The sequence below is a fragment of the Gymnoscopelus microlampas genome (genome assembly GCF_963454915.1).
Source record: "Gymnoscopelus microlampas genome assembly, chromosome: 20".
In the NCBI taxonomy this organism is placed as follows: domain Eukaryota; kingdom Metazoa; phylum Chordata; class Actinopteri; order Myctophiformes; family Myctophidae; genus Gymnoscopelus; species Gymnoscopelus microlampas.
The window spans coordinates 3,150,806-3,168,980 of NC_139957.1; the positions used below are offsets into that span (position 1 = coordinate 3,150,806).

The 18,175-nt window shown below is 40.1% G+C and overlaps 2 protein-coding genes across 2 annotated transcripts; both read right to left on the bottom strand.

Moving 5' to 3' along the window:
• Positions 1–1,125: 1,125 nt before the first annotated feature.
• Positions 1,126–1,974, bottom strand: LOC311036967 (putative charged multivesicular body protein 4B-like protein CHMP4BP1; the record flags this gene model as incomplete). Its single annotated transcript, XM_084045973.1, has 1 exon — positions 1,126–1,974. The coding sequence occupies one exon, from the start codon at positions 1,972–1,974 to the stop codon at positions 1,126–1,128; it is 849 nt and encodes a 282-aa protein (XP_083902099.1).
• A 2,242-nt stretch (positions 1,975–4,216) lies between these two features.
• On the bottom strand, positions 4,217–11,374 carry LOC311036520 (MHC class I-like protein MILL2). Its single transcript, XM_084045249.1, has 7 exons — positions 11,284–11,374; positions 10,730–10,954; positions 10,008–10,274; positions 9,138–9,389; positions 8,879–9,037; positions 7,453–7,550; positions 4,217–6,960 (listed from the first exon to the last, which is right to left on the bottom strand). Exons 1-7 carry the CDS (start codon positions 11,336–11,338, stop codon positions 6,868–6,870), a joined length of 1,149 nt encoding a protein of 382 aa, XP_083901375.1. The 5' UTR covers positions 11,339–11,374; the 3' UTR covers positions 4,217–6,867.
• Positions 11,375–18,175: the final 6,801 nt, after the last annotated feature.

Genomic DNA, 18,175 nt, shown 5'->3' on the forward strand with positions numbered 1-18,175 from the left:
CGACCTAGGCAGCACTCAGCTGGGTGAAGCTAAAAACGGAGTCTCCCCCGTGGGATCAAATAGGTCTAAATGAAGGAATTAGATAATTATCAGATACCATCTAATCATCACGTCCCCCTGTCTTTGAGGCAAACAAGTTGGCAAATTAGGTGTCAGTTAACTTAAAGGACCACTTTTTCAACCTATCTTCGTGTAATTGGTCCTCGCTAACGCTCATTATAAGCCGACACCGTTTCTGTCTATTCAGTCTGTGTCTCAGAAGAGAACTGTGAACTGTTCAGAAACCTGCCCACGAGTGGCATCATCGGTAGGCAGGTGTGATCCTTTCTAACAAGATTTCATCCTTTTATTTAATTTAAGTTTTTTTTTATTAATGCAAGAGCATAGAAACGGACGACATTTCTCTTGCATTAACAAAATAATTTTGAAAGAGGTTGACATCTTGTTTGAAATGACCAAATCTGCCTACTGAGGATGGTAGGCAGGTTTCTGAACTGTCTGCTGTCCTCCTCTGAGACACAGAGTAGACAGAAATGGTGCCATCTGATAATTAACATTAATGAGGATCAATTATATGAAGATTGGCTGAAAATGGATGAAGTGGTCTATATCCTTTAGCATATCACTTAAAGGATATCAGTGCAAAGCATATCATTTCAAGGTATCTTAATATACTTAGTTTATGTATGTGTGTGTGTGTGTGTGTGTGTGTGTGTGTGTGTGTGTGTGTATAAACAACATTAAATCTCTATTATATAATTTTTTTAGTGAATAAAATGTTATTTTCCCCAATCTATATGGTAGAGTATGTTAATACAATATAACGTATACAATTGGGGTGGTTGTATTTGGTCTCCCTACTCTTCTATTGAGACATTTAAATCCTGTGTCTATGTTGGACATGATCTTTGACACGATCCTGACCTGAAGGTCAAAATTCAATTTCTCACCTGAGCAAGCAGGCAGGCTTTATTATCTGTAAATATTTCAGCACTTGAGCAGGAGACCAGGGTTCAAATCCGGGGTAGAACAGGAAAGTTACATATAGTTCAGCTTTTACCTGAATACCAATCTGCAATTAATCTATTCTAGACATTAGATTTCCCATTTTCCTTTCTTTCAATTTCACAAGTTCAGTCTAGGCTTCTTCAGCACAGGTTCATCTGGAGTGTTGTCTGTATGTTGCTGTGTGTGCGTTGTGTTGCAGTTTGTGGTAGGTAGAGAGCTGGACTCGGCGGGTAAAGTGGAAAAGGGGAAAAGGCGGGTAAAGCCGTGAAGCGTCCCATCAGTCTCCGGTAGAGAGACGGACTCGGCAGGTAAAGAAGTGGAAGTCACGCCGGGAAGCGCCCCATCAGTCTCTGATAGAGCGACGGACTCGGCAGGTAAGGCAGTGGAAGTCACGCCGGGAAGCGTCCCGTCAACCTCCAACAGCTTCTTGTCCGCCAGCCGCTGGTGCCGTTTCATCTCTTCCAACTCGGCCAGCAGCTCATCCTCGTCATACACCTCTCCGGGGCCCATGGGCTTGGAGATGACATCGGAGATGTCCAGTGCCATCTCCTGCTGCTCTGTGATGGCCTGAATTTGGTCGTCCACGTTCTCGACGTCCATGTTGTCGTGGACAGACTTCATGGCCTTGGCGGCGAAGGCCATGTTCTTGAGCACTTTAGTGTAGACGTTGGCGTTCTCCAGTGCCTCTCTCTGTGACTCGACGTTCGATATCTTACCTTCGATCTGTTCCACCTGCTTTTCATACCTCTTCTTTCTTTTCAAGGCCTGCACGGCCGCCAGTTTGTTTGTAATGTTTTTTTCATTTATGACTGAAAGCAGTTCCTTCTGAATGCTCTTCTCTAGAGATTCCTGTTTATTCTTTAGCATCTCCTCTGTCTCCCTGAGTTTCTGAATCGCTGCCTCTTGTTGGTCGGGTTCGTTTCGTCGACCAAATATCGCATACAATATGTTGAGGAACAAAGCCATTTCCAAGATGCAGGATCACAAAAACTACAAAAACTAGAAAATATGCATGACAAGAAGTCTTCAAACAAGGAATCTACTTTAAGACTTTGCCGTGGCCTGATATTTTATATTGTACGGGGGTGTTAACTCCTGTCGTCATGATGAGGTCACGATGAGTCATTCGTAGCCAAACATGGTTGACACAGCTCCATGGGAAGTCCTTTTCTGACAGGAAGTCACATCACCTTCTGATACGCTGCTATACAAAGGCTTTATCATGCAGAGATCTGCTGTGCGTGTTTTCTAAGCTCCTCCAAGCCTTCTGACGGTGGTGTTGTGATGTACATCCACTCCACTAGCCCCAGCTCCAAATAATGGTGGTCCACCTCGGAGCCTCGGTCCCACAATCAATGTTTTTTGTGAGGGTACCTACCCTAGGGGACACGGACACCGATCTACAAGCTTGGTTTAATCAGACTAATGAATTTAGTGAAATATAAAAAAATCTATTACATTTTTTCACCTTGATTCGTTATGATTAATTATTAATTAAAAAGTTGTGCCTCTCGATTATTCGATTAGTAATAAGAAAATAATGGATAATTGCAGTCTTACTGTAATATTTTAGTTCTTTACTGTCAGAATGTGTTTGTCTATATTGTACAGCTCTACTGGAGAAGGTGTTATAATAACAGTGCTGAATTCCAACACTTCACATCTTACTACTACCCGTAACAGACTGTTGATCAGAGCTAAGGCTATGTTTTAGGCATCTTACCCCACCTCGATCAGTGATCGGACTCTCGGTTGATTGATTATCTGATTCGCCTATCAGACCCTCAGCCTGATCTGGCAGGTTGCCATAGCAACCAGATACAGGAAGTCTGACCTCTTTATCACATGACCGAGGTTGGGAGGATGTGACTAGAGGTTAGGGCCGCAAAGAAGCAAAGCGGGGAGGGAGGAGAGGGGAGGAGAGGAGCCAAGAGGAGAGGAGAGGCCAGAGAGGCCGGACTTCGCATGACGTGTGTGCAGAGCTATAATTAGACAATATTGTTTACACTGAACTTTGAGCCAAGAGGAGGAAATTGACTATTTAGAAGGGATGACAAAGGAAATGTTCGAAGACTATGTTGAATTAGAGCGCTGCAATAGTGTCTTGACTTTGAGCCACGCAAATGCCAGGCAGGTAGAAAGAGAAGAATTGGAACAATATAAGGTTGGGGCCTAAATCTCCTCACACCAGGCTTTGGCGTTTTGGGTCTCTTGACCTGTATTTGTTAAACTAGATGTGAGAGAAGGTGTTATAATAACAGTGCTGAATTCCAACACATTCTACTTCACATTATTCATAATTGAGAGTAATTGTTACATGTTTCAGTAGCACCCACTGGTGTAGCCTACAGGAGGTGATGGGAAATTGATTTTTTAGCGGCGCTAGCCGCTCTATACTTTTAGGTATAGAGGGGATCCTGCTCTATACCTGACTTTGTCCGTGTTCACCGTCAACGTTCTGATTGGTCAGACCCGTCAACGTTCTGATTGGTCAGACCTGTCAACACAGTGATTGGTCAAGCTTCACGTGACACATGGCTATAAACACATTACACTAAACACATATCGATGACATAATGTATCAAAGGCGCCGCTACCTTCACACAGGGTGTGATTTTTTCAATAATTTTGCACAATTAATCTGCACATGATGAGTTTGATAACTCCCATGTTACTGCATTCCTTACTGTTTGTTTCCTTCTATTCTTAGTGCATTATTAACCAAAAAGGTGAAAAGGCACACTTTTCTGTTTCTAAAAACTGTATCATCAGGTTGAGGTTTAAAGCTGCAATCCATACTTCTTTTTTTGGGAGGCATGCGTTAATCCGACAGACCTTTTCTCCGACTATGTGGCATCCGCGTGTGGTTAGGGTTAGGGTGCGGGTTTGGTTCGGGTTTACTGTTTAATGTCGGAGCACTGCGCTGTCGGAGGAAAATAGCTATAATTGCGCTTATGAGCTTGACACAGTACTGTGTACCAACAGCAGGGTGTGTCTCAATGGAAGAGTAGAGAGCCAACCTCCATCCACTGCAGATGTGCTAGTTATACTGTATTAACATACCATACACATTGGTTTAAACAACGTTTTATTTTATAAAATGTGTCTGCATGTAGATTTATATATATTGAATCAAGTAGCTTGTGACACAGCCAGTGTTGCTAGATTTTGCGAGATAAATAAGCAACAAGGTCTATGAAAACAAGCCCCAAAAGAAGCGACTATAATAGGCCACATGAGCACTTTAAACCTATACTGTATACATCATATACAAGCTCACGATGCGATGCGTTGTGAGCTACATGATACTGTACATGTAGTTAAGGTGGTATTTTTCTGTTCCACGGTATAAGTATAAAAAGCATGACAACAGTGCATTTTAGTTAATTAAATACCACCAGTCATAAAATACGTAATATTTTATACAATGTCAATTGTTAATTATAGTTAAAGGATGAGGTCTACTAAGTCACTGGTTCCCAAATTGGGGGTCGGGATCCCAGGGGGTCCACATATGATGTTTTTTGGGGGGATGGGGTCCCTAGATGATAAGCTTAGTGTGCAACATTGTTTTCTCACTCAACATTAAACAAACAACATACAGTATAAGTGTATAAAGGGTATCTGAACATTTCTTAAGTGGCAATTTAATAACTTTTAAGACCTTTCTAATCTCTAAATTAAAAATAAAATCAACATTTTCACAAGTTCACAGCAGAAAACAACATTGAAAAAATGATACAAAAATAACTATGCAGGAATGATATGTTACATAAAACTGCACATAAACACCATGGCTGATGACAATGTCACAGGAGATATGATTATACCCCCAGAGGGGTCCCCATATGATATTGAGGGGGTCCCCAGATGATTAGCTTAATGTACAACATTATTTTCTCACTCAACAGTAAACAAACCAACATACAGTATAAGTGTATACAGGGTATCTACACATTTCTAAAGTGACAATTTAAGGACTTTTAGGACATTTTTAATACCTCTAAGATAAAAATAAATAAACAACTAAAATGGTCAAACATTGGCCAAATTGTCAAATATTTCCTAAAAAATAGGCAAATATTGTGCGAGGCGTTGTGAGCTTGTAATTTCATCTATTTTCACACTATTTATCTGTGAAACCGAGTCAAACTAAATAGAATGCCTCAACTCCTATAAAGTGCTTGTCAGGGTGGGCGGTCGGTTCAAATATGATTATTTTGGGGGTCACGGCCTGAAAGGTTTGGGAACCCTTGCATTACAGTACCTCTCCTGGGGCACTCAAGTGGAGCAGGGACACAGAGACTTGGGTTTGCTCTGCGGCAGTGTTATTTTATTGACTAAGACTAAAAGATTTTGATATTTAGTCGACTGAGACTAGACTAAGACTAAACAATTTCAGATGACTAAAATGGGACTAAAATTAAATGGCGTGTTATTCAAAAGACTAAGACAGTGCAGTGGTAATTTAATTTTGTTGACTAAGACTAGACTAAAAGACTAAAAGACTACGATTTAGATATTTTGTCGACTAAAACTAGACTAAGACTAAACAATTTCAGACGTCTAAAATAGTACTAAAACTAAATGGCGTGTTATTCAAAAGACTAAGACTAAAGACTGAAAAATGTAAACAAAAATAACACTGCTCTGCGGTGCATCCGGCTCGGCCGGGCGCTCCAGTGAACAGTCCATGTGGGAAGCCAGGCTGGCAGGGTGTCCACTGTCGCTACGTTAGCATCTCCTTCATGCCTCATAGCATGTTCCTCCGCATGTGTTACGCCCAGTGGTGGAAAGTAACTTTAGTGGAGTATTTCCAATATTCAGTGCTTTTACTTCTACTCCACTACATCTCAGAGGCAAGTATTGTACTTTTACTCCACTGCAATCATTTGAAAACTTTAGTTACTATAGTTACTTTGTAGATTTTGATTATTATTACAAAATGTACATTAACCACTTCAGCCCTATATACATTTCGGCCATTTGAGAATAGACAATCTACAAGCTCAGAGTGACCCCGCTGTCACTCACTTTCAGGACCCTCCCCGTAGCCCGCACCGCCTTTTGGCTTGAGCACCATGGTGCTTCCTGAGTCTTGGGACGGTCCGCCTTCGACTCACCCGATTGGACAGAGGAGGAAAAGCAGCTCCTGCCTCCAGCAGTTATGTGCTTCAAATGGACAAGTCGTGTAGAGCGGATAAAAGCAAGGTCTGCGCGACAGGCGGAAAGATGTGCACTTGCGTGAATCCACGCATTTACATTGACAAAGCATTGGCAGATTCCGCCCCAGAGGTAAAATAAAAGTGCGGTGGGAGCGCGCCCTAACAGAGTATTTCTACAATGCAGTATTGATACTTTTACTTAAGTAACACATTTTAGTACTATTCCCACCACCGGTTAAGCCCTCCTGGGGAAACTGCTCACTGTCAGGTAAAAAGAAGTGACTCAGACCTCCCCAACACCAGCCAGTAGGGGTCAACAGTGAGTAAATAAAGAGTACAGTATCTCTCCTGTTTCGTTCTCACTGCTGTTGATGCTATGACACATGAATTTCCCTCTAGGGATCAATAAAGCCTTATCTTATCTTATCTCAATCCGGGAACCCATTCGGTAAAAAGAAACCCAAAAGAAAACGTTTTTTTTTTTACCCTTTTTTGTGTTAAACAGAAACTCAGGTTTGGCTTCCCCCTTTTCAGTGCACTTCCCTTCCATGTGATTCTGTACTAATACTAACAACAACATTACATTATTAAGGCTGTAGCGCTGACAGATTAGAGATCTTATCTTAAAACCTGAAAGCATTAAAGATGAATAACTTGTGTTAAGGCCATCTGATGGCTCAGCCATTTGATGTGATCACCCATATAACCTCATAGTCTTGGGTTGATTCCCATCTCTGGAGAGGTGCTCCGTGACGTCCTCCTCACCTTCCTGTTTCTCCTCTGTGTCCTGATACAACAAAGCAGAAAGAACATTAACCCATTAAGACCTGAGGCCCATTCTACAAATGTCTTCTGAAACAGTTTTCTGAAAAACGGATGTTGGTATATCAGTGGTGCTCAAACTCCAAGGACCCCCAAAATTATATGTAATTGGCCGCTGACCCCCATCTCAAAATATTTTGTTCCAGGGACCCCCATAAGTAAAGATTTGAGTCAAGATTTGCACACATTTTCACAATTTCTCAAAAATAGTAGATCTACAAGCTCATAGTGCGGCACAAAGTGACGCGCTATGAGCTTGTAGATCTGCTATTTTGGAAAATCCAAAGTATAAAATAATGGTTAAAGTGGTTAAAATATAAAATCTAAAAAGAAAACATTTTGAGGATCTTTTTCCAAAGGTTGTAGCTCACACACAGTAGAGTCAGACACACATCATCTCACGCTGTGAAATCTGGGGCCAAAGTAATGCTGGATCATAGTCGTTTAATTCTCTTACCATGTTCATTTCCATCCAATCCTTGTGGACTTCTTCATGTTGCTCTGGCAGTGGAAGGTTCTTATCAAACAGTGGAGGATGTCTACGTTTCACCTTGACTACAAGTCAAAACATAATATATTGAAATTAATGAAGGACAACGTTTTTTTCCTCACAAATAATGAGTTTATAGTAAGACATATAGTTAAAGACGCGGTGCCGTGATTTTCAGTGATCCCCCCCCCCATTATGGTTATACTAGGAAGAAGATTTTTTTCAAAAAAGTGTACAGAAATTGTTAAAATATGTTTTTTATGTGGACACGCCTCCAGTTCATTAAGTATACCTGGTTCTCACCTTAGCACCTCCTCCACCACCTTAGCACCACCCACCTGTCCTAGTCCCTCCACCTCCTCATGCCCACACCTCATGATAATGAGGGGGAGGGTATGTTTTTACTATGTCACTAAAGCGCTGTTTCTCTATTGGCACGTTTGACCATAGATATATATAAAGGCTAGATGGCTCAAGGGGGCGGCGCAAGCGTAGCTCAACCGCGGCCATCTTGCGACGGTCACTCATAACATTATGTCTATGGTGCATATACTTTGAAATAACCATAGCGTGCTCAATTTTCATCCGATTTTCAAGCGGTTTGGTGTTTTGTAAACACCAAAGATGTAGTTGTGATACTGCATACTTATAATTATAATCATGTTTTTTTTTTTAATACAATAATATCATAACTACATCATTGGTGTTTACAAAACACCAAACCGTTTGAAAATCGGATGAAAATTGAGCACGCTATGGTTATTTCAAAGTATATGCACCATAGACATAATGTTATGAATGACCGTCCCAAGATGGCCGCCATGTGGCGACGTCGTACTCCATTGGCCAGCAGCGCGGGTGAGTCATCTAGCCTTTATATATATCTATGGCCGCTGACCCCCATCTCAAAATATTTTGTTCCAGGGACCCCCATAAGTAAAGATTTGAGTCAAGATTTGCACACATTTTCACAATTTCTCAAAAATAGTAGATCTACAAGCTCATAGTGCGGCACAAAGTGACGCGCTATGAGCTTGTATTTCAAATTATATGCACCATAGACATAATGTTATGAATGACCGTCCCAAGATGGCCGCCATGTGGCGACGTCGTACTCCATTGGCCAGCAGCGCGGGTGAGTCATCTAGCCTTTATATATATCTATGCGTTTGACCCTCAAGGTTTCAGCCTCCAGGAAGAAACTCCAAATAGTCAGAGAAGACATAAAACCACCACCGGGGGGCTTAATGAAGTTCTATCAACCTCATAGACACATGAAAAAAAGTGCAAAAAACATGGCACCAGCTCTTTATTATAACTTTTTTTTAAAAATCACCACATTTGCAAAAACAAAAACCCAACAACGAACAATAATAAAGAAAGAAAATCTCACCTATCTTGATCAAGAGATTCATGAAACACCAAAATCCAGAGGTGATAAGCACCAAGGTACCAAAACCAAAGACCATCGCCAGAAGGTTTGGAAGCGAATTCCGTTGATCTTGGGCGACCATTTGGATTCTAATGCGTCTGCCATCTAGAGTGTGGCCATCTGCAATGGGAAAGAATATGGTCATGTAAATAATGATGTATTCATTCAGTTAATCATCTAAACATCGTGGCATCAATGTTATCGTGAAAAAAGCTCCCACCCCACAAAACAGAGATGTTGTTATTTCTAGTCTGCACTGTACAGACATAAGCGCTGTTGTGGTTGATGAAGATCTCTGCAGTTAGTCTGAAGATCACAGCTCCATCTCCAGTTGGCAGCGGTCCAACCTGGTTCACCATGGGAGCCCCGTCTCCAGTCAGATAGACTTTCAGTGATCTGTCAGTGCTTGTCACGTGACACCTCAGTGACACCTTTGCTGTGTTTGGAATGGGCTTTGCGAAGATGCGCACATCTGGGGACAAATACAACAGAGCGATCAAGAGATGAACCAAGTGTCTGAGTGCAAACATGCGGTGGTGTAAAGTAACTAAGTATATTTACACAAGTACTGTACTCAAGTACAATTTTGAGGAATTTTTACTTTCTTCAGTATTTACAATTTTCAATACTTTCACTTCTACTCCACAACATCTCAGACGAAAACATTGTACTTTTACTCCACTACAATTATATGAAAACTTTAGTTATTCGTTTTTTTGTAGTTTTGATTATTATTACAAAACCACTTCAGCCCTATATATTTCGGCCATTTGAAAATAGCCGATCTACAAGCTCACAATGCGACACTTGTAGATCTGCTATTTTCCAGAGATTTGCCTGCATTTAGAACTTGTGAAATGGGACATTATTTTAGTACTTTTACTTTTGGTACTTGAAGTATATTTTGATGCCGATACTTTTGTACTTTCATTCAATCACATTTTGAATTCTGGACTTTTACTTGTGATGGGCACGTGCTTGTGTGCATGTCTGCGTGTCCGCCTGGAGTGCCTGCATGTTTGTTTGTCTGCGTGCTTTCATGTGTGCATCTTCTCCAGGCCAATACCTGAACTATAATTGTCATTCTTACCTATAGTATTTTGGTCTGTTGATTTTAACTTTATGTTCTGCATCATTGAGGGACACTGAATCCTGAGAAAGTGGCTAAATATGTGATTCCTTATTACTTTTTTGTTCCAGCTCTGTTCAACTGGGTTCGCAGATGGAGATCGGGCCGTCCATTTGAGCGAGTCAGGTTCAAAGGTTAAAAACTCTATCCCACTCACGGCCCATTTTTCAAAAGCAGAGACGGTTCCATTGGTTGAACGGACACAACCACGCTGTAGCTGGATAACATCTATAAAACAACAAGATGACATTATCTATTCACTTTCACTCATGAAATACATAAGAGCCATGCTATGATTTATTAGCCTGGGATCCAGCCTGCTTGCTACGTTAGGCGTTTTTTTTTTCTCAGGGAAGTGAGAAAAAAGACGAATGTAGCGAATCAGGCTGGATTCCAGGCTAATGATTTATAACACAGAAAGGAACTTTGCATTATTGGATGTGATATTACTTTTGTTTTGGGTGTCTAGTAGCCTAAGTCACAGCACTCAATCAAAAGTCAATGTGTGTTCATTCTTTGAGTTGCCATGAGTTGTAAATTATGAATAAACAAAAGGTAATGGGACATCTAAACTACTTTCCTCTATAATTATACTGTGGGCTGTATCAAAATATTTTATTGTGAAAATAATTATATTTATACTATATAATAATTATATATTTTTTGAAAGTTTGACAACTCACCCACTGACATGTTGATCAAGTGATGAATCTGATAGTAAGATGCTAGGATATCGCCACGTGCCCGTCTCCAGTTTTGAAGTATGTCAGACTGTGTTCTGTCTTCTTTGAGGCCGTCACAATAACAAACCGCGACTCCATCAAATACGGTCAGCTGTCTAACTTGCATTTGACCTCCAGTCTCTTTGAGCCCAAAAGAAAGGAACTCTAAAGAATGGGAATCTGAAACTGTGAGATGTGTAAAATAACGTCAAACATGAATTGAAATGGTTCTCAATCAAAATACAACGGCGAGGAGTTTGCTTCAGACAGCAATAGCTTTTCATGAGAGCACAGGTTAACCCCTTAAGACCTGGAACGCATCTGTGTCACTTTAGATTTCTTTGGCTATTCAAAAATAGCAGATATACAAGCTCATAGCGTGGCACCGAGTGCTGCGCTACGAGCTTGTATATCTGCTATTTAAAAAAAAATCTTAAACATTTTTATTTTTTGATTTGTTTTCAAAAAACTGTTTTTTAAGACTAGACTTAAAGTAGTAGTGATATTTTCCTTACCACATTTAGCTGTTGACACTAGAAAACTTTCAATGACAAGCAATATCTCCATCATATTCACGTTTGGCACCGTGGCACCTTTCAGTGCCAAGGTGTGTAATGAGCGCCCTAGCAGGAGCCAAGTTGATTTAAAGGCTGAACCCGATGGACCTGTTTTGTCGGGAAAGTCCATGCACAAAAAACCCGCCTCTAAACATGACAGTGTGGCGTGAGCTCATACCCATTTGATTGGTCCTCCACCGCGTGGCTTATAATAACTCTGTTTATAAAGCACGTACGACTGAAAAAAAGCTGTCCCTGTTTGTCAAAGCGGGCAAGTTGTCTACCACTAGAGAGCCCTTATGAGAGCACTATGATCTCTGCTACATGTGTTTACACACACAACTGGAATAAAAGGCTTAGGGTTAATCGTCCTTTATATGAGAAATAAATGTTGCATCACAGGACGTGATTTGTCCTGTATTTTCCTCAACACTGAATTTAAGAAAATAAAACACAGGCAATAATAAAGCCAGCAAAATTATCCTGGAGGGAGGCACGCAGGACCTCCCGAGAGCATAAATGGTAAAAGGTGCATTTATATAGCGCTTTTATCCAAAGCGCTTTACATAGATTGTGCATTACATTCACCCATTCACACACCGATGGCGGAGGAAACCATGCAAGGCACCAACCTGCTCATCGGGGGCAATTAGGGGTTCAGTGTCTTGCTCAAGGACACTTCGACACTAACTCTGGGGGGAGCCCGGGATCGAACTGGGAACCCTCCGGTCTGCTCTACAGGCCACTCTACCCCTGAGCCACTGCCGCACGGGAAGCATACACTTCCCCGTGGCTGCAACCGCTGCGCTCTGTGCCAATGTGTGCTGTCATCGTTGCCTATAGTTACCGACACCAGCGCTGCTGCAGCACTGGCACTGCACATTTAAGAAATGTCTTCAGCCGATACTCCACCCGTCCACTGCATCCTCAAAAGAGAAAACGCCTCCAAAAGTACAGACGTGAGTGGGAAGAGGCAAACCCTTGGTTGACAATGTCAGTGGAGAATGTTTTCTGTGGCCCAGGGAGCACTGATAGTTCCTTGTCTGCCAGACTGGCTAACATGGTATGTGAAATCATGTCAATTACATCAAAGCATTTTGATTTTGTTTTTAAAATCCAACTGTGGTTGAAATTTCCAATTTCAAACTGCAAAACATACACAATGCATGTGTGATGTATGGCTGAAGCATTGCATTTCCTTGTGATTATGCTATGAATAGGACTTGTTACAACCATGTTATATAAATGTAGTGCAGTAATGCAGGTGTAAGACCTGTTGTGTTTGCAATCCCCAATAAATTGATCAGCAGGCAGGCTAAGCCTGGGAGATAGAAACTTGTATGACGCACAAACTAAAAGGACTCACGTCCAAATGAAAGCTCAAGTTTAAAAATGCCTTACTGCAGTGTCACCAAATATTACAATACAATTCCCAATAAATATGTGCAAAGAAATAAATGAAACAGTGAGCAAAATGTGGGTCAACAACAATTACCTCTCCCAGCTCACCCAACCCCCACGGTCAAACCAGCCATCAGATGAGCAGGTGAGGGCCAGTACTTGTAACCTGCGGGAGACCATCTCAGAGCTCCTACAGTGTGTTATGGGGTATAACTGTTTCGAAATGCATAGATTTCTATGCATTTCAGTGGTTTGGGGTCCCCCCCCCAAAAAAACAACAACAAACAAACAACCCTAGGCTACTATGAGCAATGATATCTTAACACTAGAATGACCAAAAGGCATGCAGTCATTTTGACTGTTTTTAAATGTTGCAGTGTAACAGCATACATGTGTGGTGTGTGTGTGTGTGTGTGTGTGTGTGTGTGTGTGTGTGTGTGTGTGTGTGTGTGTGTGTGTGTGTGTGTGTGTGTGTGTGTGTGTGTGTGTGTGTGTGTGTGTGTGTGTGTGTGTGTGTGTGTGTGTGTGTGTGTGTCATTGTGGAGACACGCATCCTTGCTTGCTTTTGGAAGTCAAGTTCATTGTTGAGAACAAAACTATATTTTGTATCTGTTTTTCCCCACTGTTCCATGTGTATGCTGTATTTTCAAATCACAAATATATCCCTAATTTAACACATTAAGCCTAGCATCCCTATTCTGGCCATTTCATATACAGTAGGTGGACTTTGACGGAAATAGGCATCCCACCCGGAATAGCCGATCTCAGCTTACAATGCATCGCATTGCATTGGTTGTGAGCTTGCAGATTGGCTATTTCCTGGTGAAGACATTTGGTGTATGGAAAAAAAGGAGGGGAACAAGTAAGAGTAAAAAGACCCTGGGAGACCCCAGTCAACAACAAGGTAGCCTCTGTAGGCTATCATAAATTCCTTAACACTGTGTTGATATTTTTTATTTTGTATCGTTGCGATGTTGTTTGTCCCGTTGTTTGAGTGTTGAATGTATAATGGACCACAAAGGAAACAAGTTGTACACTCAGAGTTACAGGCATTGGACCCCCTCAAGGAACCCTGGGGGTCCCTGGACCCCACTTAAATTTAATGGCCCTACAGATAGGCAGCTAGGCTCACAACCTATTCTTGTTTTTACAGTCTATGCTCAAAACTAACTTACACTGCCATCTTGTGGTCAAACATAGCTACTGTAGTTTACGACTCTGGCTATGGGCTCCATCACTGATGCAGGTGACAGTGACAGCAGAGGCACCTTTAACCTATATCTGACACCATTGCATTGATATATCAATATCCTCATGTCCCCAGGCATTCACTGCACAGGTGTTATGATCATCGAAGTTCACAGCAAATGTTACTTCTTTCTAAAATTCTAAATGCAGATACAGTGCATATAAATTGAAGATAATCTAGACACAGACAATAGAGCCCACATCCGCTTTGACGTGGAGGAGGTTTGAGCAGTGATGGAAGAAGTGGCCTACTCAAAATCTTTACTTAAGTAAAAGTATCAATATCCTAAATAGTCTGTTACAAGCTCGGTATTCAAAAGTTACTTGAGTTTAAGTAAAAAAGTATTGGCATCAAAATGTAGGACTTTAAGTACCAAACGTAAAAAGTAGTCATATGCAGAATGTCCCACTTCTCAAGTTTTCAAATGTATAAAAATCCTTTGAAAATAGCAGATCGACAAGCTCACAATGTGTTGCTTTGCGGCGCATTGTGAACTTGTAGATCGGCTATTTTCAAATTGCCAAAAGTATAATGGGAAATGGTTTTGTAATAATAATCAGAATCTGCAAAATACATTAGGTATTTCCAAAAAGAACACAAACAGCATTTGTTTGACAAGAAGCTCAGACCAGAGCCGTGTATCTCTCTCTATGGGTCTGGCTCAGACTATACAAAGGACCCACGCCCCCGAAACCCGAGGGGAAACACACATTTGCGTCAGGCAGAGAGCAGGGTGAGGGTGGACGAATTTACCCAATTGGACCCATACGGGTACGCTCTCAGAGTTAAATTAAGACTAATTAATCAATATTGATTTGAATATTGATATTTTTTATATATTAATTGACATATTTGTTTGTTTGTTTGTTTGTTTATATATTTATTTATTCATTCATTTATTATCCATTATTTTATTTTATTGTCATGCACAAAAAGTGCTCAAACCTTATGTATTTTCATACAAGACACCAAGAACAGCTGTAGTGGTCAAACCTTTCTCAGTTTATTACAACATTACAGGTTATTTTAAATACAGTCTTCTTCTTCCAAACAAATAAATATGCTACATTTGTTTTCTCTTCATGCATCATAACATACAATTTTCCAAGTATGAACTCTATTTAACATGTGGATTTCTTGACTTGGATGTGGTTGGTATATCTCACTGAACCTTTGTCATTCATTGGATACTGCATTCTTTGTTTACAATTTTTTTGCCTGCATCTACAACAACATGCTCTGCAATCTTCTTTACTGATTCCGCTACGGCCTCATTCTTGTTTGAAATGAAGGAGTTATCTGTTTCAGCCTCGTCTCGGATCTCTCTATAATTCTTCTCTTCATTCTCTTTACGAATCCTTTTTTGCTCTTTCTGTATTGCTCTCTCTGCTTCATTGAGCATCTCAGTGGTGTAGTAGTTTCCTCCATTATCCTTCACCATCAACTCGATTTTCAGTGACCTGAGAGGAATCCTCTGTGTTGTTGTTGTTGAAGACATGATAGCCACCGTCACATGTTTTGATCAGTTCTTGTAGTTTTGGACTGTTTTCCAAAAACTTTTCAACTGGTTTACCTTTAAGCAGGTCACCACCAGTGAAGAGAATCATGGTGTATTTTTTTGAATTTTCACCAAACACCTCCTGAATAATTTTAACCGATTTCTGCTCCTCGTCTGCGAATTTTCCCAGTCTGATCACAAGCAGGAACACATGGGGACCAGGAGCAGCAAAACATACACACTGTTTGATCTCGTGAATGACTTTGTCTTCACCATGTCTGGTGTCAAACAATCCTGGCGTGTCAACAACATATACATTTCTACCATCCACTACACCTCTGACCTTGCTACAGCCTATTGTCACAGATTCAGGCATGAATGAAGAATCAAATGCATTAAAACCCAGGATGGTGTTTCCAGCGGCGCTCTTTCCAGCTCCAGTCCTTCCAACCATCACCATCCGACTCATTTTTGTCTTGTGTCTTTATCACTCTGTAAGAGGAGGGGGGGGGGGGGGGTCATTATAACGATATTCAGATATTCAGATTATGTTCTAAACTCAATCAGCAACAGTATTTCATCATGTCATCAAATGTGCTGTAATATACTGTAAACAGGGGAATCATTTTTAAGAGTGGTACTTATTAAAAGTTAGAAATATTCCAAATAAAAACAAGATGAACAGATCGGCCTTTAGACATTTTTCCGTAATAATAAATTGTGTTATTTAGCGAATTGGCAATTTTATTCATGTTAGCCTCGACAGACAACTATTGCAGGACTTTAGACATGCATGATGAAGTAGGCAGGGTATACGTAACTTGACTGAGATTCCATCACTCACCTGAAGACTGGAAAATTATTAGACGGCCCTCCTGATCGTTGTGGTGGTTCTTTAACTGTGGGTTGATTGCAGGGAGAACCTATCAGTGGAAATAAGTGTAATAAGTAAGTTATTGAGTAATAGTAACAACCCTCACATTTAGGCTTCATTAAGACAGCACCACCTGCTTGGTTTGTGTGGAAACAAATAGTATCTTGTGTTTAGAAAAGTTACTGTGTGTCTTAACCCTTGCATTGTGAAACCTGCTGACACTTTTTAGCTGGTCAAATGTGACCCGCAATTTAACTCAGCCCAAAATATTATTATATTTAAAAAAAAAACATTTATGTTTTCTCCCACCTCATAGCTGACTTGTTATGCATTCATATATTTTTTAAATATAATTTTGGGTTAGGGTTAGGGATTCATCTTTCAATATAGCTCGTTTTCAATTATAAAAATGTTAAAATTCACTCTTTACATTTCCTATAATGAAGACAATGGATAATGATGATCTAGCTATAATAGACTAATATTAGAACACACTTCCAAAAATAAAATACTTGTTTTAGTTTTTTTTTACTTAAAGGATTGTTGATATTATTAAAAATAGTGACATCTGTGGTGTTAAGGGTCAAAATGTACCCATATGCCATAAAAGATAAAAAGTCATTTTTTTTTTCATAAACCCAAACAAAGTTTCTCTCACTCTCAAACATGTAAACATTGAATATTGACAATTTGGAGGGAATTGAGACACACTTTTCTGCCGGGTCATATTTGATATATCTATATCCATATCTAACCCTTTTTTAATAGAGACCATCAGAATGAACTGAAATGGTTGTTGCTGTTAAAATAGCTGTTTCCGAGGATATCATGAAGCCTTGTTCCAATTAAATAATGAAAGGGTACTCTGTACCTATTTAAACTTGAAAACCTAACACAATGGAAGGGTTAAATGGACAATACTTGAACTGAGTTTAGGATAACTATACATCACACAACTTCATGCCTCTAGGAAATTACATTTCTGCTGACATTACTCACTGATATTAAAAACCCATATTTTAATTTGATTTGATACATATGTTTTTCCTGTTTGACATTTCTCAATTATGCCTGTGGATATAACATTCTATTTATTATCCAGTATTTGATACTGTATTGAATTGAGTTTGAGTTAGGTCATGGACTCTAAATGATTTGTGTGGTAATGAAGCATAATGTACATTAATTGCTGAATGCTGTTCATGTGATCTCATCATGATTTCTATAAGACCGTAAGGTAAGTACAATTTAACAATTTGTACCACACAGGTGATTCAACTTCAAAGGGGACACACACCCATGTCTACATTTGTCCCCAGTCTGTAGGATGCTGATTTTTCGTGTCTATAAGTGACCAGTAAATGTGATACTTGAAAAAGTCTATATTCAATTATTTATAATGAGCTATGATTATTCTTATAAAACATTATGCATATTTATGAGTTCTCATACAGTGTTATAAGCAGATTAGAATGCATTTTAAAGTATGTTTACTGTATAAGGTATTACAGACAGGATTCATAGGAAGTGTCACACTTTCTCATCTACATGTCACTAAAAGAGTTCTCAGTGTCTTACCTGTTTCAATGTTGAAATCCTCATGAAGGTCTGGAGAGACAGAGGAAGTATAAAGACAGGCTATGAAGGTTCATCAACAAGGACCAGCTCACTGACACATCTCTGGTGTCTCCCTGTCATTTTATATATTTTCAGTGTGCAATTCCTTCAATGGGGGAAGTCAGAGATCTATCTCTATTATTTACATGAAGAGATTATAAATGCTGTGAAGGGATCATGTGACCTGATTAGGCAACGTTACATTTGCATC

Coding starts and splice junctions, on each gene's coding strand:
- LOC311036520 (XM_084045249.1), bottom strand. CDS start 11,338: ATGATGGAGATATTGCTTGTCATTGAAAGTTTTCTAGTGTCAACAGCT. Junction 10,955..11,283: donor AGTGTCAACAGCTAAATGTG/GTAAGGAAAATA, acceptor CACATCTCACAG/TTTCAGATTCCCATTCTTTA. Junction 9,038..9,137: donor CAACATCTCTGTTTTGTGGG/GTGGGAGCTTTT, acceptor TTCCCATTGCAG/ATGGCCACACTCTAGATGGC.